Source organism: Capsicum annuum, chromosome 1 (assembly GCF_002878395.1).
Source record: "Capsicum annuum cultivar UCD-10X-F1 chromosome 1, UCD10Xv1.1, whole genome shotgun sequence".
Classification (NCBI taxonomy): Eukaryota; Viridiplantae; Streptophyta; class Magnoliopsida; order Solanales; family Solanaceae; genus Capsicum; species Capsicum annuum.
In genome coordinates this window covers 196,330,731-196,358,372 of record NC_061111.1, presented here as the reverse complement: position 1 = coordinate 196,358,372, position 27,642 = coordinate 196,330,731, and the positions used below count along the sequence as shown (strand labels likewise).

The following is a 27,642-nucleotide window of genomic DNA, read 5'->3' as shown; positions in this document are numbered from 1 at the left end:
TTAAAAATAATATTTATGATCTGCACATACTAATATTATTCCCTACATTTGGAGGTGCAAAGCACTTCTTTGATCTTATATCATGATTAAGCTGCAAGTATTTCATATATCAGTATAAATTTAACAATATCAAATATAACATTATCAGTGTTAGGAGCAGTTCTTGTCTCCCACTTCCTAGCTAGTCATCTAAATTATTGGTGATTATTTTGATCCATCTTATCCAGCTACATAAATAGGAAAATAAATAAAGAAAAAATAAATAAATTCTATCACTCTAATTTAATTTGAAAGAGAATCTGGAAATCTCTATTATGGTTTGTCACCAATGTTGGTATTTTTCCAACAATAGGTAGGTATTCTAACCTCTAGGAATCCAATAAAAATTGAATAATTATACAAGGGTTTTTTCTTCTTAAAAGGTAAAATCTGTAATTAAGTTGGATTATTGGTTCTAATAAGTTCCACCAACAATGTAATTTTGGGGCAAAAACGAATAATAATAATAATAATAATAATAATAATAATAATAATAATAATAATTAGCTAGGTTGAAACTTGGGGAAATGTATGTGTTTCAAGCATCCATCTTTTTCCTTGAAATAATTATATACAATAATACATACAATGATGCAATTAAAAATGATAATTTATTATTTCCAGTTGTAAGACTTTAGGGATGAAGAGGTTCCACAACAGCATAATGTGGACAATAACGTGTTAATAAGGAATTATGGAATTTAATTTTTCACACTAGGAGTTTTAGAGATTATTATAGTATAGAGTCATATAATTAATTAAAAAGTCAATTAGTTAAATAAAAGCAATTTGTAGCTAAACCCTAGTACTTCCCTGACAGCTATACTACAAGAGTACAAGTTGCTATAATACTTTCTATAATATGTGAAAGAGAAATATATTCACACGACGTGGAAACAATATGCTCTCTAATATAAAAATCAACTTGTTAAAAAAAAAAAAAAAGAATTTCATTACTGTCTGCAATGGGAAAAAAAATATCCTAATTAAATTTCAGATTTTTTCATCCATTGTAGCAAAGTCGTTGCACCTGATGTACCATAGTGAAAGAAAATTAAATGATTTATTTTTTATTGAGTTACCAATAGCAATAATGTATTTTAAGCTAAGAAAGTGAGAGTACCATTTACCAATTAGTGATAACGTCTGATGTGTGATGTCACAAACTACCTCACGTATGATATGGATGACCACGAAATTTAAGCAAAAATATGGTATATTTTAAAAAGGAAAAAGTATAGTTTCCATCGAAACTATACGAAAAGTCGAATCCACACCTAAACTATACTAGTGATCTATTACACACCTAAACTATAAATAAGTGATATTTTTTACACCCTGTAAAACATTATACCACTTGCATGTGGTGTGGTGTTGTACACGCGCCTGCCATGTTAGCGCCACATCAGCATGATACGAAAAAAATAATAAATTTATTATTTTCATAAATTTTTCTTTTTTCTTTTTAATTTAAATTCTTTTTCTTTCTTCTTCAATTTTTTTTCTTCAATATCCAAAACCTCCATTGTTATGAGTTCAAATTTTTTTCTTTTTCTTCAATATCAAAAACCTCCATTATTGTCCAAAACCTCCATTTTTATGAGATCAATTTTTTTTTTCTTCAATATCCAAAACCTCCATTGTTATGAGCCCAATTTTTTTTTTCTTCAATGTCCAAAATCATATTCTTCTTTTTTTTTCTTCAATAAATTCTTCAATGTCCAAAACCATCTTCTTCTTTTTTCTTCAATTTCCAAAAAGAAAAAATAAAATTAACGGGATCATATTCTAAACGAGAAGATGATATAAAATCAATGCACCCAAGCAATAACTTCATTCAAATTCAATATCTTCTTCTTCTTCTTTTTCTTCAATTTCTTCAATGTCCAAAACCATCTTCTTCTTGTTCTTCAATTTTCCAACGACCATAATGTCATCTTCTTCTTCTATTGTTGATATAAAATCAATACACCCAAGCAATAACTTCATTCAATTCAATCTTCTATGTTATACGACACCAAAAGTTACAATACTATCACCACCTAATTGCACCACCCATCATCAAATTCACACACAATTACAGTCACCAAAAATCAATATGCCTCACCACTAACGACATCAAAATAAATTTTAAGCAATTTTAATATATTATTAATTGAGCAAAATTGAAAGGAAATTTTTATAGAGACAAGATAGATCTACAAAAAAAAGTGTTAAAAAATCAACTTTTGAGCAAAATTCATAAAATTTTACAGAGAAAGAACAGAAATACAAAGATAAATTGAAAAATTGATGTTCAACGTGGAAGCAATAACGTTTGATTAATTTCAAACGTCTCATCAAAAATTTTTTCGATTGGCGACGATTTCATCCTCAGTCTTTTCTATTTTTTTCTTTGAAAACTATCATGGAAAAAATTATTCTCATCAACCATAGCAAAGGAGGAGTGATTGTGATGAAGAAGAAAGGAAGATTGAGAGAGAAAAAAAAATTAAAGATGGGTGAGAAGACAGAGTGTGCGCAGGGGTGGGGTTAGGGGTTTAAAGATTTTTTGCCTTTTTTTCTCTCCAGACGCGTTTTTTTTTTTTTTTTAAAAAATTATGGTTATTTCCACGTCAAATTCAGGGTGGAATTAAATTTACTTTTGAGAAGAATAGGTGTGTAATAGGTCGCCACGTTAGTTTAGGTGAGTAAGTAACTTTTTATGTATAGTTTAGGGTGGTTTTGATGCCTTTTCCCTTTTAAAAACTTATAAACTCAGGGTGAGGCTAGTAAAGTGTTTGCTTTAGGCTCCCAAAACCTCATTTCACGTGTGACATCGTCAAGTATTTGGATTGCAAATCAAATAAGTTTGACACTTACCAAAATGCATCATTTCATGTCACTTGATAAATGTTTCTACGTCAGCATGCTTAAATTAACGTAGAATTTAGATCCTCGTGATCTTTCACAATATTGCGTCAATATTGTATCAAAGATACTGATGATATACCATTTCATATCGATTCACAATGCGACATAACATGGCCTCAAAAAAAATAATTCTTAATTTTATAATTTCATTTTATTTTTGATAATATTGAATATAGTTTAAAAAAAAAAAGTATAATCAGGCAATAGAAATATTTTGAAACTTTGAATTAAACTACTCAAATCTTTATAATAATAAATAATATGTTTACAATAACATCCAAGGTAATGTATTGAAAATGCATGGCTAACGTATTATTAACTTGAATCAATTCTTACTATAATAAACAATAATATTACTATATGAAATATAATACTACACTAAAAACAACCATTATGAAATGTATATTTTTAAGGTTTGTTATTTAAATTTGCTTTAGGCCACTAATTTTATTGAAACGTATTTGTATAAACTTAAGCACATCATAATAATATTTATGCAAAAAACTAAAAAATATTGTTATCTTGTATGTAAAAAAGAAAAATTGTTTCCAAAATCAGAAAGCTATCATTAGTTTTGAGACGCAATAAAATTAAAATGTTTGTTATATAAATTAGAATAAAGTCTGAAGAATCAAAGAAACACTGAGAAATTAAAGGGAGTACTCTGTTATTGATAAAAGCTAGTATGTTTTCGAAATTCATGCAGATCATAAATTTGCTCTGCTCCCACACCGACACCACTAGATTGTAAATTTTTTATGGTAAAAAAAATTGTAAATTACATGTATAAAAATTTGTGCGTTTTTAATTAGTCATATGAAATCGTAATTTATTTCGAGCCTCAAAATTCAAATTCAAAACTTGTGCATTAAGAAATCAGACTCCTCTCGTCATAATCACTGGCAGTAATATCTCCATAGCTCAATTACATGGCAGCACACACAAACTCACATATATTATATTTCTTAGGGAAAGGAGGAGAGGAGAAGAAATAGTTGGTAATTTAAAAAATGAATTAGGAGAATTCCAATAAAACATGAATTATTATATTACTACAAAGTACTTTTTTACAATATTTTATTCTCTCCAATGAGAAAATCCTGTCCAATTCTTGCTTCCAAAAGGCAAAACTTAGACCTTTATCTACCAAACTAAATTTCAAACTCTCAAAAGTATTCCTCCTATTTAAATACCTCTCACCATTACTCCAACATTAATACCAACGATATCCTCTAATTCTCTCTCTAATAAATTCCAAATTTTTAGTTGCTCAAAAGGGAAACAATGAAGCAATTAAGCACAAGTATAACCACTAGCCCAAGTTGTTCTAAGCACAATATGCATAGAGATTCACATACAATATCCAAATTGAAGCCGAAAATACGAATAATTCATATAATAGCACCAGAGATCATCAAAACAGACGTAGAGAATTTTCGCGATCTTGTACAAAGGCTGACGGGGAAGAATGCTGCACAAGTCAAAGGGAAAAGGGTGAAAAAAGAGAGGAAGAAGATAGACATAGAATCATCACCACAACAAGATGATCAATACATTATGATGAACATGTTGCAAGATACTACTACTACAAATTATAGGATGAAAGAGGAAGAAAGTAGTACTAGTGAAGGTATATATGGAAGTGTTGAAAATTCATCAAATGGATTTTTGAGTGGTTTTGGATCAATGGAGGGATTTATTCAAGACTTAGGTGAATATCCTCTATTTCCTAATTTCAAGTCTACTCAAATTAATATGTTTGGTGAGATGCCCCTTTGCTAGAGATCAAAAAATATTTTGTTCTGTATAATTTTAACTGTTCAATATAGTGTGTGTGGGGGTGGGGGGATTGGGTGACCATGATAACTTCTTGTTTATACCTTTTTTTTTTTTTTTTCTATTTTTTTGGTTGGGTTTGGAGTGGTGAGGAAGAGGGCAGATGTTGATTGACTTCGTTTTTGTTCATTTGTAGAGAAGATTCATACTTGTGAATATAATGTTTTATTCAATTTCTTGTAATTAATTGTTAACATCTTTGTGATTCTTTGATATATTTTTCATTTTCATTTTCATTAGCCTTTCTTAAATCTTATCTTTTTGATCCTACAATCAATATCAAGTGAATACCAACACTAGGGCACCTCTTGTGCGAGATTGCACTCAACAATCGCGTCCACACATCTTCTTCCTTCTGTGTGATTGCGCTCGCATTATATATCAGAAAATGTCAGTGAAAGCCTTTAATTTGTTGCTGCCCTCGTGTTGGTATCCACTTGATACAAATGCATTCTTATGGAGTTCGTTGGAAACTATTTCCACCAAATTCTTATTAGAATTTCCAAGTAATCGACGATGTTTTCCACTAAATTTTTAGTATCTTATTGTCCATTTCAATTTTCAAGAATGCAACTAACAAGAAAAAATTGATTAGAGTAATATAATTTCGAATAATTGAGAATATCATTTTTCACTCTTGAGTCTAGCTAGAAGCAACTTGAGTTTTAAAATGTCCTTTAATTAACTAGGAATCCCCACATTTTCATTGATTGGCAATGAACATGGAAATATGCTTGTTCATTAATGACTATATATCAATCATGGTCGTCCAAATTATACACTTAATGTCATTTCTGATTTAAATTCCTAAATAGAACTTTTGCTCATTTTTCTTTAATTCATGAACATGATATGTACATCCTGATGAGATTATTAAACATTCCTTTAAATAGCCTGATCTTCTACTATTTTAATTATGTGGTATTCATATTCTTGTTCGTACTCTGCGGGAGATGTGTGAAACTTTCTTACTTATATACTTATTATAACAGACTAGCTAAAAATTCAAAGATACCTTAATACATTGGAGTCTGGAATGTTCTCTTCCGTAAAATACTCCAGGAGTTAATAATGACCTAACTAATGAAAAAATTTAGTCTTGATAATATTATTAATTAATGCAAATCGGGTGAAGTATGTATTTTTAAGTTTTTAACTCCAAAGTCTACGGTTTGTTCATACTATAAGGTATGAAATGTAAGGGGAAGAACTAAAAGTGAGAGTTCGTACTCATGCTAGGTTTAACTGGTGTAAATGGAAAATGGAGGGACACAACCTTTGAGCAAAAGACATATTGTTTGGGAAAAGGTGTGACTGTTCAGAAAAAGACAAAATGTTTTGAATGAACAGACATGACTCATACACCTTTTAAGTGAACTATTATCACATTTCAGAAGAGGCATTTGATGGTTATATAAACCTGCTTTCATCCACAGGTTTAGAAATGAATGAAAAATTTTCTGAAATAAAAAAACTCTTCTTGTCTTCAAAACATTCTTTGTGATCAATCAAATCGTTGAGTGAGTTCGACGAATCCAATTATTTGAGGTACCACTATAGTTGGATTGAAAGTCATTTTATCCTGGGAGGAAGATTCTAAAACCTCGGGTACAGTGAGGGAATTATTCTTTAAGGACACTCTGTGAAGTCGGGGGCCTTGCCTTTATATTTCTGTTTCATCTTAGTTTCTGAAAAAATAAAACACACTTCTTAGAAAGATCACTTTGATTTTGTGTTGAGGGTGTTTTTGTACTTCATAGTGTTCTTGTTTTAAATTTAAACTAGTGTTGAAGTTGTTGTGCCTAAATACAGATTATTGTACCTGAAAATACCATAAAATAACAGAGATTGTTTCAATGGACAACCCTTGGCTGAAGAAAATCGTTTTTCAGAATAGTTTGAAAAAAGAAAAATGTAATTAGCACAAGTCTGAATCCTCATTAAGTAATTTGAAGAGAAAAGGGAATAATAGGTAGATATATTAATGGGCAAAAGAGAGTTTCATGATTTCTTTTTCCTAAAAAAACTTTAGATTGATGCAAATTAATAATTCTTATTAGTTCTGTGAGTGTTGTTAATTAAGACTTTAAATTAATAGAGATCAAGGGGTTCCACAACATGATAATGTGGATAATATACAATGTGTAAACGATGACTTTTGAATTTAATTGTTAAAATTACAAGTCTACAACTTTTAGAGCAATTTTATAACATAAAGTCAAGTGTTCCCTAACCAAACACCCTGCTTAAACCCAAAAAGTCAATTAGTTAGTTAAGAGCAATTTGCACCTAAGAGCATAAGTACTAAATCTATATGATTCCAGCTTATAGCTCTACTACAATTTTCTATAATTAATTTAATATGAAAATAAAGAATGAAAGTACAAGACGATAACATGTATCTATCAGTTAACATATCAAAAACATAAAATAGTTAATATTTCATCCATATATTGTTCACGGAAATAATGAGTAATCTTAGCGCCAGCTTGTAAATTTGTTATTGATATAAGATTTTCGGTCGCCACGAAAAACATGTGGCAAAGTCGTTAGTAGAAGGATCCAACTGATAAACGGAGTCAACTACATGGATCTCATAGGTTATTCCGCATGAATTAATTGCTTCAAATGACACACACACATATATATCAATATTACGACATGGGACCTTCCTAGTGTGATTTGTCCTAAAGGTGTCAAAAAGACTAATTGAGCTGAATTTGGGTGAGTCAAAATACGATAAAGTAATAATGATCTGTCTGAAGAGTTACTTGGGTTAAAATGGTTGGGCTAATAAATGACCCGCCCAAATTCATGAACATAATGTTTCATTGCTAAGTGTTGCTAAGAGTTGATTCTTGTTCTTCTACTAACCTCTAGGGTTCAGAGTGTAACGGATAGCATTTATATAATTAAGCGTTTAAGATTAATCAACAACAATTATGCATAATCCTTGTCAAGTTGCTTTTCTTTTTTCATGATCCAATTTGTCTAGCAAATGCAATTTGGCTCGATAGATCATGACAATTGAGTTTAAAAAAAATATTAATCCTTTTGAGCTTGACAGGATAATTGAATTAGGAAACACCACTTACTCTTCCACATTAGCCAAGAGATAATTAACATTAAGCGGTAGTAATAAGAAAATCCAAAATATTGAAACAAGTTGAGAAGAAGATGGTAAAAATCTTCCCTCGTGCCATCTTAAAGTTGACTCTAAGAAGATGGTGATGCTTTATTACTTAAAAATATTAGTATACAAATTTGTGTTACATGATAATATTAAAGATATAATACAAAAGGGATAGAGATGAAAAATTAGTAGATATAATATAAGTTGACTTGAGATTTAACTAATATATTAAGTAAATATCACAGTTAGTTAATTACAAAGTCGGTTGCCATCAAGTCAAATATACTACTATATTTTTGGGCGGAAAAGGAGAAGAAAAAGGTTGGTAAACTAATATATATATATATATATATTCTCCCAAGATAAATCCCATGTACTTAACACAAGAGGATTAATAAATATTGTATTGTCTATAATTAGTCTCTCAAAAGACAGAACAATAAAGTAAGTAAGTGGATGGTGATAGGCTTTGTTTTTTCCATTTTGTAGAGATTATGCTTGTGAATGTAATCTTAGGGCATGTTTAGTCATGCTATATAAAATTATGATTTTAAATCGCGATATAAATATCTAAATATTGATGTATTTGAGATTTCATCTCATAATTTAAAATTATTCAGATGTTAATTTCACATCCTAATTTTAAATTACGAGATGAAATCACATGTCCAAACGCCTACTTAAATGTCTTGAATTTTGTGATACTACCATTTTTAATTTTTAAAACGTAGAGATTAGGTATGTGTGGACAAATAAAATATATTTTGGTGTACATTTTCTAAATGCAAATATGAGGAAAATACCGGGAAGAGAGGTTGGGAAAAGAAAGTTTTACTTGCTTTCGACTTCTAAGTGTGAGAGAGAATTTTGTAAGCACTAGTTGCAAATATACAAACATATCGGTCACTTTGATATCATTTTCCTTATCATAGCATATGTTATCTAACACGTTACCTATACCTATGGTTTCTCATATTTGATCAATAAAATGTAAATATCATTTACTTGATATTAAAGTCAAATCAGTAAATGCATTACAAGTGTCCTAATATCGTCTTCTCGATGTTTATGTCGGATCAATAGGCATATGATGTGTGTTCATATACTTTTATTGTTTGTGGCTCACAAGAGCCTCAACCCAGTGGCGGACCCTGGAATTCAAGGTTGTGGATGCTAAAAAAAAAAATTAAAAAAATTTATAAAAAATAGTATGTAGCTGTAGGGATTCGAATCTAGAAAACTGGACATGGGAGACATCCTCAAGCCACTGCACCCAACCTTATGTTTGTTCTTTGGGTGTTTTTTAATAAATTATACCATTTATTCTGATTTTCTTATATAATTATACCTAATCTACGTTGAGTTTAGTGGATGTCGGAGCACCCCAAAATTACACATGGGTCCGCCCCTGCCTCAACCCCCTCCCTCGCTTTACTCATTATTCTTTTAAGGTAACAATTAACCTACTTATCACTATTGCAGACTTTTGCAATCTAATAGTTGCAACATTCTAACAATATTACTCAATTGTAACTTTATGAATATCTTATCTAGAATTGTTTTAATTTTACACAGACAGGAAGAACAATGTTTATTTGTTGGTGGAATGGTCTCTGCAGATCATGGATCAGCTTCATCATGAAATGGAAGTTCATGGCTGCTCGTTAATGAAGTTACCGGAAACAAATTACTAGATTTTGGTCTAAAGTACTTATCATTTAGGGCACAAATGATGTTTCACCTAAACATAACCAGTGCAACATTCATGCACGAAAAATGTTAACATGACAATAAGGGGTCGTTAGGTAGGCAGTATTAGGAGAAATAGTCCATGCATTAAGTGTGGTATTAATTAATACTATGTTTGGTAAGATTTTGAACCAATATATTATTAATACCATGTATTAGTTATACACCCTACATGGTATTATAGGGTGTATTACTAATACATCACATATGATGGCATTAGTAATAAATGGGTTCTAATACCATGAGATTAGTATGTGTAAACACAAGAATATCCTCAAATTCTTTTAAATATTTTTTTATTTTCTTAGTTTTACTTTTTATATTTATACTAATAAATTTATTCAAATAAATTAGTTTGCAAATTTTATTATTATTTACAAACATGTCCTCAAATTTCTTAGATTTTTTTCTAAATCTTTTTTAATTTATATAATATGAGTTACTTCGTTTCAATTTATCAAAATAATAATATCCCTCCAAATAATTTTAGTTATAATATAAAAAGAAACTACTCAATTAACTCAAAAAAATATTTATTGGTCAAAACCCAAAAACAAATTGCATACGAGTTTTAATTTTGTAAATAGAATATTTATAAATAAAAATAATTTTTCTACTTAGTTTTAACACTCTATAGAATACAATTTTATTTTAATAATGATTTTATTATCTCATCCAAAAGTTATACGCACCTCCCTCCAACTTTAAAACAACACAAAGTGGGAACAACAAGCAAATGGTGAACAAACAAAGAAAAGATGATAAAAAAAAATAATTTTTGTAAGTAAATGATTAAATCTTAAAATTCTAAAGTGAATAATTAATTATATTGTTGAAAAAAAAATTATTTTAAAAAAAGAATAATAAACTTTTGCAAAAAAAATGCTCAAAGTTATAATATGTCGAGGATATTTTTGTAAACAAACAATATTTTTTTTAAAATATAACAATACGTATTGCTTTTAATGCATCAAACCAAACACTACATAAAGAATAATCCCAATATTATTAATCCATGCACTACTGATCCCAGTATTACTAATAACATATTTAGTATTATCTTTTACACTCTACCAAAGGAGTCCTAACTGCTATATAATACAAACATCTTATGTTTTCGTTGCTGACAACAACTGCAATAGAGTATAACTGTTTTCGTTTTTCTCTAGTAATAGTACAAAAATGTAGCAAGGGAATGAGCAATGGATACACAATTAAGACATGTCAAAAGGATAACATCACAACAGCCAATTCAGGAATGGTACATACATATTATGAAACAAATATATATTTCTTATTTCAACATGGCATACAAGAGACGCACACTATAATTTACAGGTCCTAAATATTATTTAAGCCGAACACCCTCACTCATATACAGCTCCGAAAATCCAAATTGAGGTTTATTGGCTTGGTCACCTTCCTCTTTTCTTTTTACCTTCTCCTATCTCTCTTTTTCCTGGTCCATATACCTGAAAACGAAGTGCGTTACTGAAAAAAAGAAATGAGTATAAAAGAATAAATGCAAGATAAGATAATTCTGACAGACTTCATATGTAGGAGAGCACCAAGTTTCAGTCAAACTTCATCTACAGGTATACCAGATTTCTTCTATGCTTGCTGAAGACTAGCCATTCAAGTAGCTCACTTTCATATTCTACTTTTGGGATAATGACTTCCAATTGTGAAAATCAACTTTTAACCACACCTCTGACAGGTGTGCAAAAGTACAATGCTCCTACCACATCATGCATCTAAATAGAGTACTAGAAGGCTGCATTCATTCCTTTTGAATATCATAACAGATGCATAATTGAAGATCACTGCCAGTTTCGACTCTTAAGACAAAAATGCTTTAGCTGAACTTTAATTTTAAAACTGATCAGATGGGTAAAAACTACTATTAGAGAAAGGTTTGATGTTGTAAATCTTCTTTGCTAAAGGTGTTTGTCAAAGGACTTGCACGTTATGTTTGAGCCAAATGAAATAGGAGTAAACTAGGACTAACATCATTTTTAGATGAAATAGGAGTAAACTAGGACTAACATCATTTTTAGTCATGTTAACAAGAAGCATGAAAAACATGATATTGGAAAAAATGGAATTATATTTTTCTTGTCTTAATGCTAAAACTCTTAATACCGAATTGAACGAGACCAATTGACTCATGAAAGGAAAGCGCTTCTAAAATTTACAAGCAATAGCTTAACTACGACTGCAAGAAGAGCAAACTGCTAAGAACCATTTGAGAAAGTACCGATCTAGCTTAGGATCAAATAGCTACAAAACCTCTAAGATTCAGAAGACTTTATGCAGGCGAACTTCACAATTAAGTTACTACGACTGTAGTCAGCAAATTGTGTATCCTAACACGCAGTGGAAACCTAGAAACGACTAGAAACAATGACGCCAAAACTTTAAATAAAGTATTGAACAGAAACTAAGGGAAGGTGCTTAAATTGGAGAACGAAAAGCATACACGCATCATTGTCCAATTCAACTATGACCATTGAAACCCAATATATTCCATCCATCATCCACCAATATGTATCATTGGTCTATTTGGAGTTTTGGCGATATCAAACATCCCAGCATGAGAAGCTTTCTTCCTTTTGACCTGAAAGGACGAATGAATCAAAAGAAATGCAGATAAGAGTGTAAAAGTAGTTTTAAATGCCAAACGATATGGACAGAAGTTTGTCTTGCCCTGATGAAGGCATAAAGGGACGACCCGGTTCATACCTACTCCGTAGGTGTCGGGGAGGGGGGGGACCACTCCGGGCCTGACCTACGCGCCCTCACCCCAGCTTCGCTGGAGGGGCGTTTCGAACCCCCGACCCTGGCACACCACGGTAAGCAAGCTTACCGCTGAGCCCTGATGAAGGCATGAGGCTACAAAATAAGAGGAACAAAAGAAAAGGACACAAATGGAAAATATGTAAACAACATATTGTATTGGAACATATTAGTTGCTACATACCGCTGCCCCGATGATCTCCCTGAGTTTATCATCACCCTCACCAAGACGAATAGGATCCCTCAAGCTCACCTGGAGAACGCAAAAATAAATAAAAAATAGTTATAACACAAGGAAGCACATCCATTTCATGATATCTAATACATAGTTATATCTAAGCCATAGTAATAATCACAAACAATAGGAGGAGGTAGAGACCATGAATTCAGTAGTTAATGAAGCTACAGTCTAATCTCTATGAGACTGAATCCCTTGAATTAAAAAGGGCCTTTAAAAAAAAGAATCTAAGGAGCAGCGATGGGACTAAGTTTATAGAGGAATTTCACGAAGCTGCATTTACATCATATGAGTGTCATGGTTCACTAACCAAATAATTCCTTCTTGTAAACTCAACTGATCAGGATAGATAGAATGGGAATGAGGAAGAGTTGCTGCATGGATGATGAATATTATATAATAAAAAATATAAGAATCACTATACTAACTTATAATCAAAGTAGTAAGTCGTGGGAAAACGATGCAGTTTTACTATTTGAAATGGGTTCTACAAATATGACGAATATATATCTAGTCGATAGAGACGAATCTAAGGGTAAATATTTGAGCAATTTAAACTCCTAATTGCATAGAAAATCCTACAAATCCCATGAGACAAGGAAGAATAGAATGTAGTCAAATATGGATCTTCATACTCAAGTTTTACAACTCCTTTTCTCTGCCTAGGATATCCCCAAGTAATTGGAATTGAACAAGTAACTCCAGTAAATATCCTAGTGGAAGAATCCAGAAAAGGGATAAGAAAAAAAATGGGATAGCTTGCATAAGTGCTACTCCTCTCTCCCGTCTTCCTCCTATTTTTTTTTCAGGTGGGGACATAGGGACTTGGGAGTGCTGATGGATCTTTTGGTGACAAGAATTGTAATCCTTCTTGGTTTTAAGATTATTTATACACATCATTCCCCATATACACATCATTCCCCATAGTTTTGGCCTTAAGACCATTAGTTTTCTTCGAATAATAGCACCAGAAAAGTGGCAAACGCCATATTGTCTCCCCTAGTTCCTCATTTCTTCTCTTTATTGACTCTTCCCCTCAGTTCTTTCTTCTTCATTGTGTACAGAAGCAGAGTAGAAGTGCTTCACCAAGTTCCATCACTCCACTCCGCTTATTTTCTTTACTAATTTATCTCCTCTTCCCAGCTACTACTCTTTCATCTCCAGCAAATAATGGTTGGAGGTCACTGCAAATTCATTCTTCTTTCTCTACTACTTTTCCCTCCTTTCTTGCTAAATTCACCAATGAGTAAAAATGTTAGACCAAAGTAACCAGGCTAATGAAGAAGATGATAATAGAAACAGCAAGAGAAAAGAAAATAGATATATGGAGCTGATAACGGGATTATGTAGCATTAGATCTGAAGAAGAATGACAAAAGTATGAACATCGGAACCGCGAAAGACAAAAGAAGTGTAGCGAATAGTCGAATACAAGGAAACATGCAGTACAGTAAACTTCTCTACTAGTGGTGGAGCTAATTCTTGTCCAAAAGGACAAGGGAGCAGCAAGTGTTATTTGAAGTAGCAGAAGCTTGTGATTAAAGGAAAACAATACAAGGTGTGACATGCTCTAATTGAGAAAAAGAAGATATGTGCTACATGACTCAACAGCCTATGCAAGTTTTCACAAATTCTAGTCAAGAAGATAATCACCTCTGAGGGACCAAAAAGGCAAACTTTGAAGTTTCCATCAGCTAAAAGTCGCAGTCTGTTACAACCAGCACAAAAATGCTCAGTCATTGATGTAATAAATGAAACGGAACCTTGATGCCCGTCTATCCTGAAATTCTTAGCTGTCTCTGTGGGATGATCTTGAATTCTCTGAAGCCCTGTAAATTTTTCACCCTGTTCAGTAATATTGAGCGACTTAGATAACGTACAAAACTGACTTAAAAGAGAAACATCTGACAAAGTCTATCATACCACTTTGTCCAACAGTTCAGCATAAGGTACTAGCTTCTTGACATTCCAGACATTCCCATCAAACGGCATAAACTCAATAAACCGGACATTAATTGGCCTTTTGCGTGTCAACTCAACGAAATCACAAATTTCATCATCATTGAATCCACGCATTACAACACAATTTACCTGATTTACAGAGACCAAAAGACAACATATATAATGTACCGCAAAGCAGAATATCAGGCAGAGTTGAAGAACTTCTTTCATCAGAAGCTTGTTTTTCAAATCAAGTCTTCACAAAAATGTTCCATTTCTAGGGAGTATCATTCTAGGGAGAATAACATAATATAATCATGCTAGACAGATACAGAGAACTTACTTTGACGGGATTATAACCCAGCTTTACTGCAGCATCAATTGACTCCATTACTCTCTCATGCCCTTTGCGCCTAGTCATGAACTCAAATTTTGCTGGAACCAATGTGTCTAAGCTTATGTTCACCAGATTAAGTCCAGCATCTTTCAGCTTTGGAAGTTTTTTTCCCAGAGTGATTCCATTTGTTGTCATCGCCAGGGTTTTAAGCCCCTTCAAGTTTGATAGTTGCAAGCAAAGTTCTTCGATATCCTTCCGAATAGTTGGTTCCCCACCAGTTAAACGAATTTTATTCACTCCAGAGCTAACAAACAAACTTGCTAAGCGAACAATCTCATCCTGAGATAGAAGTCGAGCACTAGGAGTGAGTTCTACACCCTCAGCTGGCATACAGTAGTGGCACCGTAAATTGCAGCGCTCAGTCAATGATATTCTCAAATATGTGTGTAGCCTTCCGAATGAATCGATCAACATGTCAGAAATAGCTCTATCTTTGGATGACTCTTCGGACTCGCATGAAGTAGAATACATCTTTGACGAGGAACCATTGAGATGACTAGCAGTTATTTTTTGACCACTGCTGCTTGCAGATACTAATGACGCTCCAGATGAAAAGCTAGCCTGTAGATAAACTATAGTCAGATGCAAGTAAAAAATTGAGTAGTAGTGGAGGAATGGTTGTAACTGCACAAAAAAATGGAGGAGAAAAGTGAAGGACCAAGAAAGACGACCAGGATGCTGGCAGCTGCAAGTAACATACATCCAATTGCCCTATATTTTTCCAATGCCAAAAAAGAGTAGGCACGTGAAATACCTCTGTTCGCAGCCTGAGCAGCTCAACATGGCTATTATCGAAGATAGCATGGAACACTATCAATGTTAATATGATGGTTGCGACTTTCAGGAAGCCATCTGCTTCCAAGGACAAAAGAAGATATGGCTAGTTCACCTTTTTATGTTTTTATAGCTTCTCATTCATGATTGAATTTTCAAATACCAAAATCTTATCTATAAACTAAACTACAAAACCTTCATTTTTCTTCTTTATGTACATTTAAATTATGACTAATTCAAACACCATTTGTTTCTTCGAGAACAGTTCACACAACCCCGGGAAGCTCGACAAAGCTCAAAGTTTGGACTCAATTCACTTTATGGAGAAGAACATAGAAGTGGTCTAAGAGGCCAGACCATCAACATAGACTCGCTTGGACATTTTTCATCTTGGGGTTAATTGTGTCTCTTTTGAACTTTTGCTCTCGTCAAGAATAAATAGAGTTGGCGCTCATTTATGAAACTTTTTTTTGCATATCTTGGGATTAGAAAACTATCTTGAGAGAAAATTGGGACCTCTTGCTTCATGCTCAGCTTCAGATTACATGTTTCCAAGGAATGGGATTTCTTGACGTGACTCTCCTTCTTTATTATTCATATCTTGGGTTCTACTTTGTCCTTCTTTGGAGGCAATATAATTTGTATGTTGATTGATTCCTGAAACTTACATTTAAGGTTCTAAATTCTTCTACTTTAACTCTGTTAGACTATTTATTGGTTACTCCTAATCGAAATCTATCTTTAGGTTTTGAATCAATAGTTATTACTTTACATTCCGTTGTCGTCTTTATCTTAATCAATCGTATCACCTCTTCTCTTAATTTTTGAGCTCAAGAGCTGACCAGCCTAGGTAGGTTGAGGTTTAACTTGTAAATAACCTGAGCATCAGACCCTCTTAGCACGCAACGAGTCAAATGTGAAGCTTGGACTTCTAAAACTTCCAAAGGATGAGCATCCATGTCAATATGATGAATCATTGAAGATATCATAGACAAACCAATAACCAAAGGGTTGTACATGTTCTATCAAAGTATTCTTCTTTTTTCCATTAACCAGGATATGCAAAGGTCTAATTCTAAATTTGAAAAATCTAAATAATAACTGAATACATGTCAATATGGATAATGATTGAAGAAATTACAGCATACCCTCAGCATGTCTTTCATGCTAGTTTGACAAAGAAATATTTGTAATTTCACTTCTTAGCATGTCTGAAAGAGTTGCACATGTTCTACCGCAGAAAACAGAAAGGAACACGATGAACAGAACAAATTGCCTAACTAGAGAAATAACCACCAAAAAACAAATTGAACACATCAAATATTAGTAAATTCTAATCAAATGAGTAATAAGTGCACACTATACAAAACAGGAAAAAAAAGAAAAGATAAAAGATTCACAGTGCAATCGGCTTTTCATCTGTATCAGAACATGACCCATGTGTGAGTAAGCATATCAATCAACGGAAGGAAAAAAAAAAATAATGGTAATATTTGAGAATGGTTGGTAAACCCAAATGCATATAAGAATAGCAAGTAGAAACAAAAGGGTCTGTTAAACAAGGCAGATAGATTTCTCGCTCGAGAAGCGCTTCAACACCACCTCATATGAAACCTACTCATAATTGACAGTTTAAGTACAGAGCAATAAACGAAAGATTATTGATCCACCTGAGATAATTCAAGCTCTAAATTTAGAGGTCCGGGGGGAGAGAAGGGGGGGGGGGGGGTAAGACTGGTAGAAAATTTATCCAAAACTCCAAATTTTATTACAACAAACTCGCATTATTTCACTATATAACGGAGGCCTGAGGTCCATCATGGAACAGAAATCCAAAAGAGGAGCTCACAATATGTATACCTGCAGCTATCAACAGCTGTTTAGCATAAAAGCGTGCAGAGATGATCACAAAGGATGTGTATGTGTGTATGCGTTTTCAATATAACAAAAAACAATTCAAATAACGATGTAACGGGGGCTTGAGGTTGATCATGAAACAGAAATCCAAAAGCGGAATCAGATAATTTAATTCAACAGCACAATAGGTGTATACGATATACATGACCTATTAACAGATAAAAATGATGACAAAGGATGTGTTAACCAAAACAAATTCAAATTATAAATTTTTCATCCAAAACCCCCTGAATAAAAGCAAAACAGCGTAAGGTAAAAAGGAACATACGGAGTTGTGACGGAGATGGCAACGGAAGAATCTAAAGATAGAAGGCCGCATTTGAAAGAGCAGAAGAAAAAGACGAAGAAGCCCCCAAAAATATCCTGTTGATGATAAAGAGAAATGTTATGGTACTGTATGAATTTTGGATTATTATAGGAAGGAAGAGAATAGAGGCGAGGGTTATTATTAGTTAGTGAAATTGTTGGGTCAAGGTCAGTGAGATGCTGGTACTGCTGCTTGTCTATATTGCATACATTTTGCATTTTGCATTTTGCGGCACCGCCATGGACATGGGGCATATGGCAGCTAAGCAGAGAGGATCTTTTCTCTTGCGTGTCTTTTCAGATACGCTGAAGGTCAACCAAACACTCATCCCTTTCACTTTTTTCTCCAATGAACACTTTGCAGCACAGGTAAAATGAGCCTTAAAATATTATCTCACTCCGTCTCATATTACTTTAGTGTGCCTGTCTTATTATTTGACATGAATATTATTTATAATATTTTAAAATGCATTTTCACAATATTTAGATTTTAAAAAAAATACTTTTTTATTATTTTTAAATTCAATTTTTGTAATTTAAATTTATTTTTTTCAAATAAATCTTAATTTTTTATTTTCATAAAATATCTCATTTTTAAATTACAATGATCAAACACAACTCCAACTCTATTTTCTTAAAAATATCAAGTAAAATGAATATGTTTTTTATTTTTATGGTCAAGCGAGTGCTAAAAATAGTTGTCTCATATTAATTATTCAACTTACTTGGGGTTTTGTGCTGTAGGTGACAAAAGAGTTTTAAAATGAAGTGTAAGTGACACAAGTCTTAATTATTGAGTGGAGGTGACAATTAATTAAGAAAGTTTGGGAAGTTTGAGAATAACCCAAAAGTTTTTAAATTTACACTTTGATCTAAATGTTAGTTAATATAACAGAAAACGAAGAGAAAAAAAGGCGTGTTTCTCTCTCTTCTCATCTGTTGTTGTTTTCTCTCTCTTCATGATTATTGTTGTTCATTCTTGCAGCTACTTTATTCATCATCTTCTACTTCATTACCATCTTCATCTTCTTCTTGTCGACCATTGTTGTTGTTGTTGTTGTAGTTGTTACCGCTAGTGCTGCTATCTGACCAATTTCTTAGGTCAACTTTTGTTTCCTATGTCACTTTCCAATTTAGCATTACTTCATATGTAACTTTGATAAGTAAAATTATGATTTTTATTCGAATTTGTCATCTGGGTACACCAATTACTACTGTTTTTTCAATAATGGATAGAACTCGATCATGAATCCAACATAAGTGTCCACAATTTAAACAGATCACTCATCTGATGCATCAGATAAGTAATTTGTTGCAACAGAATATTTATCTGTTGCACCAGACTGATTATCTGTTGCAACAGATGATTAATCTATTTGGAACAACACAAATCAGCCCCTGCCACAAACCCAACAGATTACCAATATGTTTCAACTCTTGCTATTGCTACTGGATTCAAAATTATTCCTTACGTCCAATTACCCGTCCCAAATTTTCTAATTTGATTTCTCATTTTACTTGTCTCTTTTCATTAATCAAGAAGGGATAAAAAAAAATCATGTTTTACCTTTTGCATTAATTACTTTTTCTTCAAAGTAAAATGTAAACATCATTCAATAGGGAGACTATACGCCGACCCACGTTAAAAGCTTTCTTCTCTTATGAAATTTCGATTGAGTAGCAAACAATGGTTATTTCAAACACTGTCTACTGTCCCACCAACTGATCAGCCCCTGCCACAAACCCAACAGATAAATCTTGTTATTGCTACTGGATTCTAAATTATTCTTTTTTACGTTCAATTGTCGACATATTTGTTGAGAAGATAACAGACAGAATGAAAATTAAATATGAATCAAAATGTCAAAGTTGTTCAAACATAATTTGTTTATTAAACAAAAATAAAATAAAAATACATATACATAGACTAAAAGAAAAATAAATAATCTAATTACTATTATTATCATCATTGTCAGCTGACCAATCTTCAATCGGAAGTAGCAAAGCCCTCCTCAAACTGCGGATCTCACAGAGTATTCTTGATCTAACTACTCCCAGTTTCCATTGCAGATCACAAACCTGATTTTGAAATTCATTCACGGCATCTTGCAGAAAAGCAACATCCCACACTGGATCAGCCATAATCTAGAACACATATGAATTGACAAAAAACTTAAAAACAAAATTAAAGATCTTAAGAATATCCGAATGTAGTACAATGTATACTACAAATTGGAAAGAAAAAAACTTACCTTAGTCAGGGAATAAAAAGTGGTGGAAGTCCAGGTGTAATATGAAAGACGAGATGTAATAAATAAATGGAGTGTAGTTGAATGAACGATTGAGTAAGGAGAGACCTATTTATAGAGGATTGAATTTGAATGAGAGGCAAAAAGGCGCGATTGTTCACCTCCATTTATTAATTATATTTTTTATTTTGATTATTGTGAATAGTTATGACTTAATTAATTTAAGAAAAGAAATATTGTGTGTGATAAGTCATGACTTTTCAGATTATATATATATATATATATAGAGAGAGAGAGAGAGAGAGAGATTAGTTATTTCCAAGAACCATTTTTATTGAGTTGTGACAACAGATTCTATATCTGTTGCATCGATAATTCATCTGTGACAACAAATATTTCATCTGTTGCAATAAATATAAAACCTGTTTCATCAAATAACCTATCTGTTGCAACATATAATCTAATTGTTCACCTCCATTTATTAATTACATTTTGACTACTGTGAAAAGTCACGACTTAATTAAATTAAGAAATATTGTGATAAGTTATGACTTTTCAGTTTATTATTATTAATGAGTTCTTTCCAAGAATCGTTTTTATTAAGTTGTGACAACATATTCTATATCTGTTGCATCAGATAACTCATCTGTAACAACAGATATGTACCAATAGAGAACCTGTTGCATTAGATAATATATTTGTTGCAACATATAATCTATTTTTTCATAAAAAAGAATATCATCATATCATGAATTCAAATTTGCTAACTTTTTTATTATATAAATTAAAAAAAAACAACTTTTCAATAATCGTTTCTTTGATAAAATAATAACTATTTTTATTTTCTGGCAACAGATATAATGGACGATCTATTTTAATAGCTTTTTTGATTTCTTCTAATAGCTGATACATCAGTCGCAACAAATGGAGAATTTGATCCATCAACAATATTGTTGAATGTATGTGCTTTTGTTTTTAGACAAAAAGTCACGACTCTTCACCTTTTTCTTAACAATCATCATATAACTTAATTAATCCAATGTTGCGACTTTTTTTAATTTAAATAATATTTCTTTTACGGTTATAAATTGTGTATATCATTTAGTTCCTTATTATTTATTAACGAACCATTTTTAGGAGAATCGTGACTTTTCACCACTCTCTGTTTGATAACGCTCAATCTACAGCTCTCGTGGGAGTGTAAAGCGGTCGTTAGCAAATATAGAACCCAACCTGGGTTGGGTATCGATCCCACAGAGAATAGCTTGGCCAACAAGCAAGAAAAATTACTAGACTTTTAGTGCAAGTCTCGTAGGAGAGGGGGGATTGTAGTATGTAACCAAAACAAGAATGTAAGAACTGAAAATAGCAAAATAAAGAGAGATTGTCACGTGTGTTGTAAACAATGAGAATTGAGGCGTTGGGGTTATGTCCACCTTCTGAGGTATACGTCTCTATTGGCTATGAGTGTGTAGAGTCTTGACATGTAATTGCTTATAGAGAATTGTAGTCGATGGTAAATCCAAGCGTCTCTCGACCTAAACAAGGACTATTTCACTTTAACTCTCTCGAGCTTAAAGCGTGACTAACGGTACGAATTCTCCAAGAAGTTAGTCCAGGTACGGCACTAGCTTTTTAATAGGAAAGGGTGTCCTACTACCTTGACATTATCTCTTTTCCAGACAAATAACTTTTCTCTCGAACAAGTCAGATGTTAGACTGGCGTTGGTCTATGCGTCTTCTTTTCTAGACAAATAACCTTTCTCTCGAACAGGTTAGATGTTAGAATGGCGTGTTCTTGTGTTTGAACCGCAAAGAATGTAGATTTAAGATGAAGAGAATAATGATATAAGCAATATACTTGTCTTGAACTCACAAACTCATAGCTATAGATAGTAACTCATTCGGCTTCCATAACCCCAACTAAGAGATTTAGTTACCCATGAATGCGAAGGATATCACGCTTTGCATGGTGGATGGCGTGAATAGTAGGTGTTTGGCGTGTGGTTTTAGTGATTCCGTAGCAAGTAACGATTCTCTTGTTGTGGAATTTAAGAGTAGAAGAATGAAGAATTGAGAATGGGTTGTAGGAAGATGTCTTAATTGTAAGGAGATGAATGAATTGTCAGAATGTCTCCCCCCCTTTTTTTCTTGAAAATCTCTAACATGATAGGGTATTTATAATACTCCTATCCTACTCCTACTAAACTAATAAAATAAATAACCAAATCCTAATATACTAATGAAATCCTTGACCCAATTGTACTAGGGTAAGGTTACAAAATTATAATCCAAATAGAATGATGAAACACATAACCTAATTGCACTAGGTTAATGTATTATGGCAAAAATCCAGCTTTGTGTCTGTAAGTCCCAAAGTCTTCAGAAATGCTGTTTTAGCCCGGGACAGATTTTCCATGCAGCAGATTTAGTCCTTTATGCGTCCAGCTCCTTTCCATCTCGTTTGTGAGCTTTCTTTTGCGTCAAGTAAGCCATAAATTGCTGTATTTTGCATCATTTATACCTGAAACTTTCCTAATCACATTTGTTAGCTCATTTACAGGAAAAAGGACTAAAAGTGTACGAAATAGATAATTAGTTCTCGAAACTAGGCTAAAATATGGGCAAAATATATTGATATAGGCGCGTAATTTCGCCTATCATCACTGTTGCCACAAGTGCTCAATCCCTACCTCCAATCATCGATATGTTGAGAACAGAGAATAAATAGAATGATAATTAAATATTAAATAAGAATTAAAAATGCATAATTGACCAAACAAAACCAAACAAAACATATGCATAGATTTTTGAATCTCTTATAGGTAGATCCGATATAAAAAAGAAAAATACATACGCTAAAAGAAAGAAAAAACATAACCTAATTATTGTTACTACTATTATTATTATCATTACTATTATTATTATTATTATTATTATTATTATTATTATTATTATTATTACTATTATTATTATCAATCGGACAATTTTCATCCGGCAGCAGCAAGGCCTCAGCCTTGCTCCGAAGTAGGTCAAATTCCTCTGGAGTTCATCAAACTGCCTTTAAAGTTCCCGCAAGGACTCGATATAAATCTTCTTGTACAAATATGGATCAGTCATATTTGTACTGTAAGTGTAGTAGAATGAACGAGTGAGAGTAAGAAAAAGAGGCTGGAGGAACCTATTTATAAATAATTGAATTGGAAGGGGTAGTCAAACAAAAAGCCACGACTGTTCATATATCCCTTAATTAAACAAAACTGGTGACTTTTCAAATATTTAAATTAAAAAAATGGATCTAAATAAATATTTTATCTTTTTTATTGTATTTCGAAAAGAAAAGAAAATTGCTTTAAAATAAATCTAACAGATGGGTAATATGTTGCAAAATATATTTCATCTGTCAGATAACTTACAACATATTGACAATCTGTTGCAACAGATGGATATATCAGTTTGCTTTTTTAACAGATGTGGTATCTGTTGCAACTTGCTAGTCATCTGTTTATTCAATTTAAGCCATACATGAGCTAGGAAGAATAACGTGTGTGCAAATGTATCCACTATCATATGTGTGTGAGTTAAGAAGTATACCACAGTATGTTGATGAAATTCTTTGCCTCATGAGGGGCAGGCAATTAGCCTACCCGGATGCTTATGATATTGCCGATAAGATAATGGACCTCAACTTCTACAATAATTTTAAGAATAGGTACGCTGATCTCCATAAGCTAGCTGATTCTGGTGGCTCGGGATTTGATAAGTTAGTTTCTACGTTCCAATGGGATGAAGAAGCAATTAAATATGTTAGAGGGAAGAGGCCATATCCACACGGCAAGAACTGGACCAAGGCAAAGAGAATCCTTGCAGTCATGAACTTGGAAGTCAAATATTTTCTCGCTGTTGAGATACTACTCTACAAAGAAAATATTAAGGTTTATGACTGCAACTTACCTGTCTTCAGCGAGGACACACTTTTAGCCCACATACAGCCACTCTTAAAGTTGTTGCCTAAGTTGTTGACGCAAAGTAAGCTGATGGATCATTTGCCGGCTGGAGTCTTGACGAAGGAATCATGGGATTTTGTAGGTCAAAATAAGATGCAGCGTGCGGGCTGTACTCGCTTGCATACATCAAGTGTTTACTGACCGACACATAAATGATCAGTATGTGCAACGCCGTTGTGGGAAAGATGCAATGGGTCTGGGCTTATGGGGTACTAACTAAATGGTTAGAGCTCGTGTATAAAAAAAATATGTACAAAGACAAAAATGAATACGATAATAATTTTTCATTTCAAGCCACTTCACTTTACATGTAGTGGTAATAATTTTTAGGTCTGGCCAAGTTGAATTTTTATGATGCAATAGATTTTATATATGTTGTAACAGATATAATACCTGTTGTGACAGATTGATTATCTGTTGGAATAGGTTAGTCATCTGTTGCATTAATAGATGTTTCCCAATCTATCTGTCGCAACCGATATCCAATTTGTTGCAACTGATAGGTAATCTGTTGGAAAAAATCAAGAAAGTAGAAAGCCCTGTTATATAATTTTCAGCAGATGATCTACGTGTTGCATCTCATGTTGTAACATATGTCTAAATCTATTTGATAAGATATGTCGTCTGTTGCAGCAGATGTATTGTCTATTGCGATATTTGAATCTAGTATTCCATTTCAATTAACATGTTCAAAACTAAGGATTAAATTATATTCATAGACAACATAAAATAAGCCGAAACCTTCGAAAATTACATGACATAACTCAACAAATAAATAAAATATAAAAAAATTATTATGGGTAATCTACTCTACAAATAAATCAACAAGTTAAACCAAGGAGGATAGGTTATTACATTGACGGACTCAAGCTATAAAGATCTAATCAATATGGACAAGTTGTTCTTTATCCGATGTTACGAAATTTGGCTTTGGTAGTCGTGGATCTTTAATGTCATTTGTGTACGGCTTCTGAGCTTTCACTTCTCCGTATTTCCATAAAAGAGCAGCATATCTTTTGGGGAGTAATCCGGCATCAAGTCCATCATTTGATACTTATAATTCATCGCTCAAATACTCGGCGTAAGCAGTAACAAAAGGACTGCAATTCCTGTATTTTTAAAAAAAGATAATCCATATCTTGCAGTTTATGCAAGCGTAGTGAAATTTATGCAATGAAACTAAATCATGACACTTATACTTGCAGGCTACCAATGGTTTGTCGAGAAATTCTTTCAACATATTGTACGTCAAATGGATTACCCATTTTATCCTGGTATGCTTCAATCGTCGATCAATCAGTACGAACCTTTTAGTCCAAAAAATACTCATATCAAGGTAAGTAGGCAATATTTTGGCTAGCTTTTGTATCTCAGACGAAGGCCCGCTTCGCGACATCGAGTTAGAAACTCGGATGCGCCTCTCTTTTAGAACGACGACAGCCAACACCCAAAGAAATTCATCACCGCAATTGATTGGGATGTACACTTCGTCAACCAAATTCCAAGGTAAGCCAGCCGAAATTCTAAAACCTTTGATGATGTTGATTAAGCGTTCTCATTTCAGGAAACATCCGGTTATTATTGACAATACCTATCGTAGGCATTATTAATGTAAACTTTGTACAAATAATTACCTGTCGTGTATCTATATTGTTCTTTTGTTTGCAACTTGGCCTTCTTTCGGAGGTAGTAAAAAATGACATCGATGTGCTACACATATTATCAAACATTTCAGATTACGTGATAAAAAATTTAATACGTAGATGAAATTAAATAAATTTTTAATTAATAGTAATATGTATGGCATTTAAACCTCAGCATTCCTGCAAGTTTAGGTTGCGCCATCAAATAGACCCAATTCTTCATTCTGGGATGTGCAACAATAAAGTAGAACATATCAAAATACAGACTTGATTCGTTCTCGTTGTAGCGTTCGTCATTTTGTTTTCTATATGATGATATATATGTATTAATGTCACGTTCTTACAACAAGAATAGTATAAACCAATATCTTTAAAAATTAATTTATGTATCTGCCGGCATGATGCTTTAACAACCCATCGACAATCCATTATGAATAGCATTGATCAACTGTGTTAGTTTTTTTGGAGCCTCATCTGAGATGTTGAACCCTTCAAATGGGTAATTTTTCCGTTCTCCCAAACTGTCAGGCTCCACTTTTTCTTCTTCTTTGGAAGGAGTTGATGGATTATCAACTATGATATTATGCTCTTCAGCAGTGGCTTCTACTATGACATCCACCTGGAAAGCTAGAATTGTCAATGCTAATTACAAATATACAATAAATTATCCATCTATTGCAACAGAAAAGCCTTATGTTGCAACAGATAGATCATCTGTTGGGATGAATTTAAACAGGTAAATTAGAGCAATACGATAATTTCAAACAAATGACTCATCTGTTGCAACATAAAACTCATCTGTTGCAACAGATAACGCATCTGATGCAAAAGGTTAGACAAAAGTAGCACAGATGTATATATCTATTTGATAATTTTCAGCAGATGCATCATCTGTTGAAACAGATATGTGCCTGTTTGTTCATTGAAACAGGTGATGTACATTCACCTTCTTTGGCTTACGCTGCTCTCCTGTGTCCTTTGCACACTGAATATCGGTGCAAGACAAAGACAGAGGTATTGTAATTTTGCCTTTTTCGATGCTTGATGATGCCTTGGAAGTATCTTTCCCTCTTCTTTTAGCCGTCTTAATCTCTAGTGGAGTGTATAGATATGAAATTCTCTTTGATGGAATGACACCCCTCTTAGATGCTATTTCCTTTGCAGAAGCAGTTAGTGCATTAATAACATTAATCACTCCATCGTGTTTCGCCTTGCAGTCTTGACATTTGCATGCAGAACACTCCCTAGATGTGGCAAAATTTGGAGAAAAATCTGTACAACTAGTATGATCATAATCATAATGGATTATTATTTCAAAAATAGTAAGAGAAGCATCATTAGCCCCAACAACAACACCACTATCACTACCACTACTATTACGACTACCATCGTCAACAGCAATAAGCCCGCCCTCTAAAATTATTTTTTTGTGATGGTTGTTGCTCCAAATAATTCTATTTTTATTCCATCAACGACCTTAGGGTCTGGTAAAGTTTGCACAGATCGTAAAGTAAGAAAAATGGCATCTTCAACTCTCGGTTGGTCCGAATAAGCCATGGATGGACAATTAAAATAAATCAGTACATATATTAGAATGATGATGAAATCATTTAAAATGATCATTAATTAAAATAAAAAATTGATTAGAATTGGACTTGCTACTTCCTTCGGGGGTTGAAAAGATCAAGAAATTTTACATTTCTAT

General features: G+C 32.8%; 2 protein-coding genes across 4 annotated transcripts; one reads left to right on the top strand and one right to left on the bottom strand.

The window, feature by feature from the left end:
• Nucleotides 1-4,136: 4,136 nt before the first annotated feature.
• LOC124888604 (VQ motif-containing protein 25-like) lies at nt 4,137-4,961 on the top strand. The gene has a single exon (XM_047399387.1). It carries the CDS (start codon nt 4,237-4,239, stop codon nt 4,732-4,734), a length of 498 nt encoding a protein of 165 aa, XP_047255343.1. The 5' UTR covers nt 4,137-4,236; the 3' UTR covers nt 4,735-4,961.
• A 5,894-nt stretch (nt 4,962-10,855) lies between these two features.
• Nucleotides 10,856-18,434, bottom strand: LOC107843139 (GTP 3',8-cyclase, mitochondrial). 3 transcript variants are annotated; one of them, XR_007047071.1, is made up of 8 exons: nt 18,249-18,404; nt 18,001-18,095; nt 14,988-15,602; nt 14,627-14,794; nt 14,357-14,548; nt 12,651-12,719; nt 12,150-12,287; nt 10,856-11,142 (listed from the first exon to the last, which is right to left on the bottom strand). XR_007047071.1 is itself a non-coding variant. In XM_047399379.1 (6 exons), the coding sequence occupies exons 1-6, from the start codon at nt 18,049-18,051 to the stop codon at nt 12,204-12,206; spliced, it is 1,179 nt and encodes a 392-aa protein (XP_047255335.1). In that variant the 5' UTR covers nt 18,052-18,404; the 3' UTR covers nt 12,149-12,203. The 3 variants fall into 3 exon arrangements, 1 of the variants encoding a protein (XP_047255335.1); XR_007047070.1 differs by having other exon boundaries at nt 18,001-18,434; XM_047399379.1 differs by lacking the exon at nt 10,856-11,142 and having other exon boundaries at nt 12,149-12,287; nt 18,001-18,404.
• Between the last annotated feature and the right edge of the window lie 9,208 nt (nt 18,435-27,642).

Excerpts from the sequence above, each read along its gene's own strand:
- LOC124888604 (XM_047399387.1), top strand. The coding sequence starts at position 4,237 with ATGAAGCAATTAAGCACAAGTATAACCACTAGCCCAAGTTGTTCTAAG.
- LOC107843139 (XM_047399379.1), bottom strand. The coding sequence starts at position 18,051 with ATGCGGCCTTCTATCTTTAGATTCTTCCGTTGCCATCTCCGTCACAAC. Across the intron at positions 15,603-18,000 it reads GCCATCTCCGTCACAACTCC|GCTAGCTTTTCATCTGGAGC; the intron begins GTATGTTCCTTT and ends GTTTATCTACAG. Across the intron at positions 14,795-14,987 it reads TGGGTTATAATCCCGTCAAA|GTAAATTGTGTTGTAATGCG; the intron begins GTAAGTTCTCTG and ends TCTGTAAATCAG.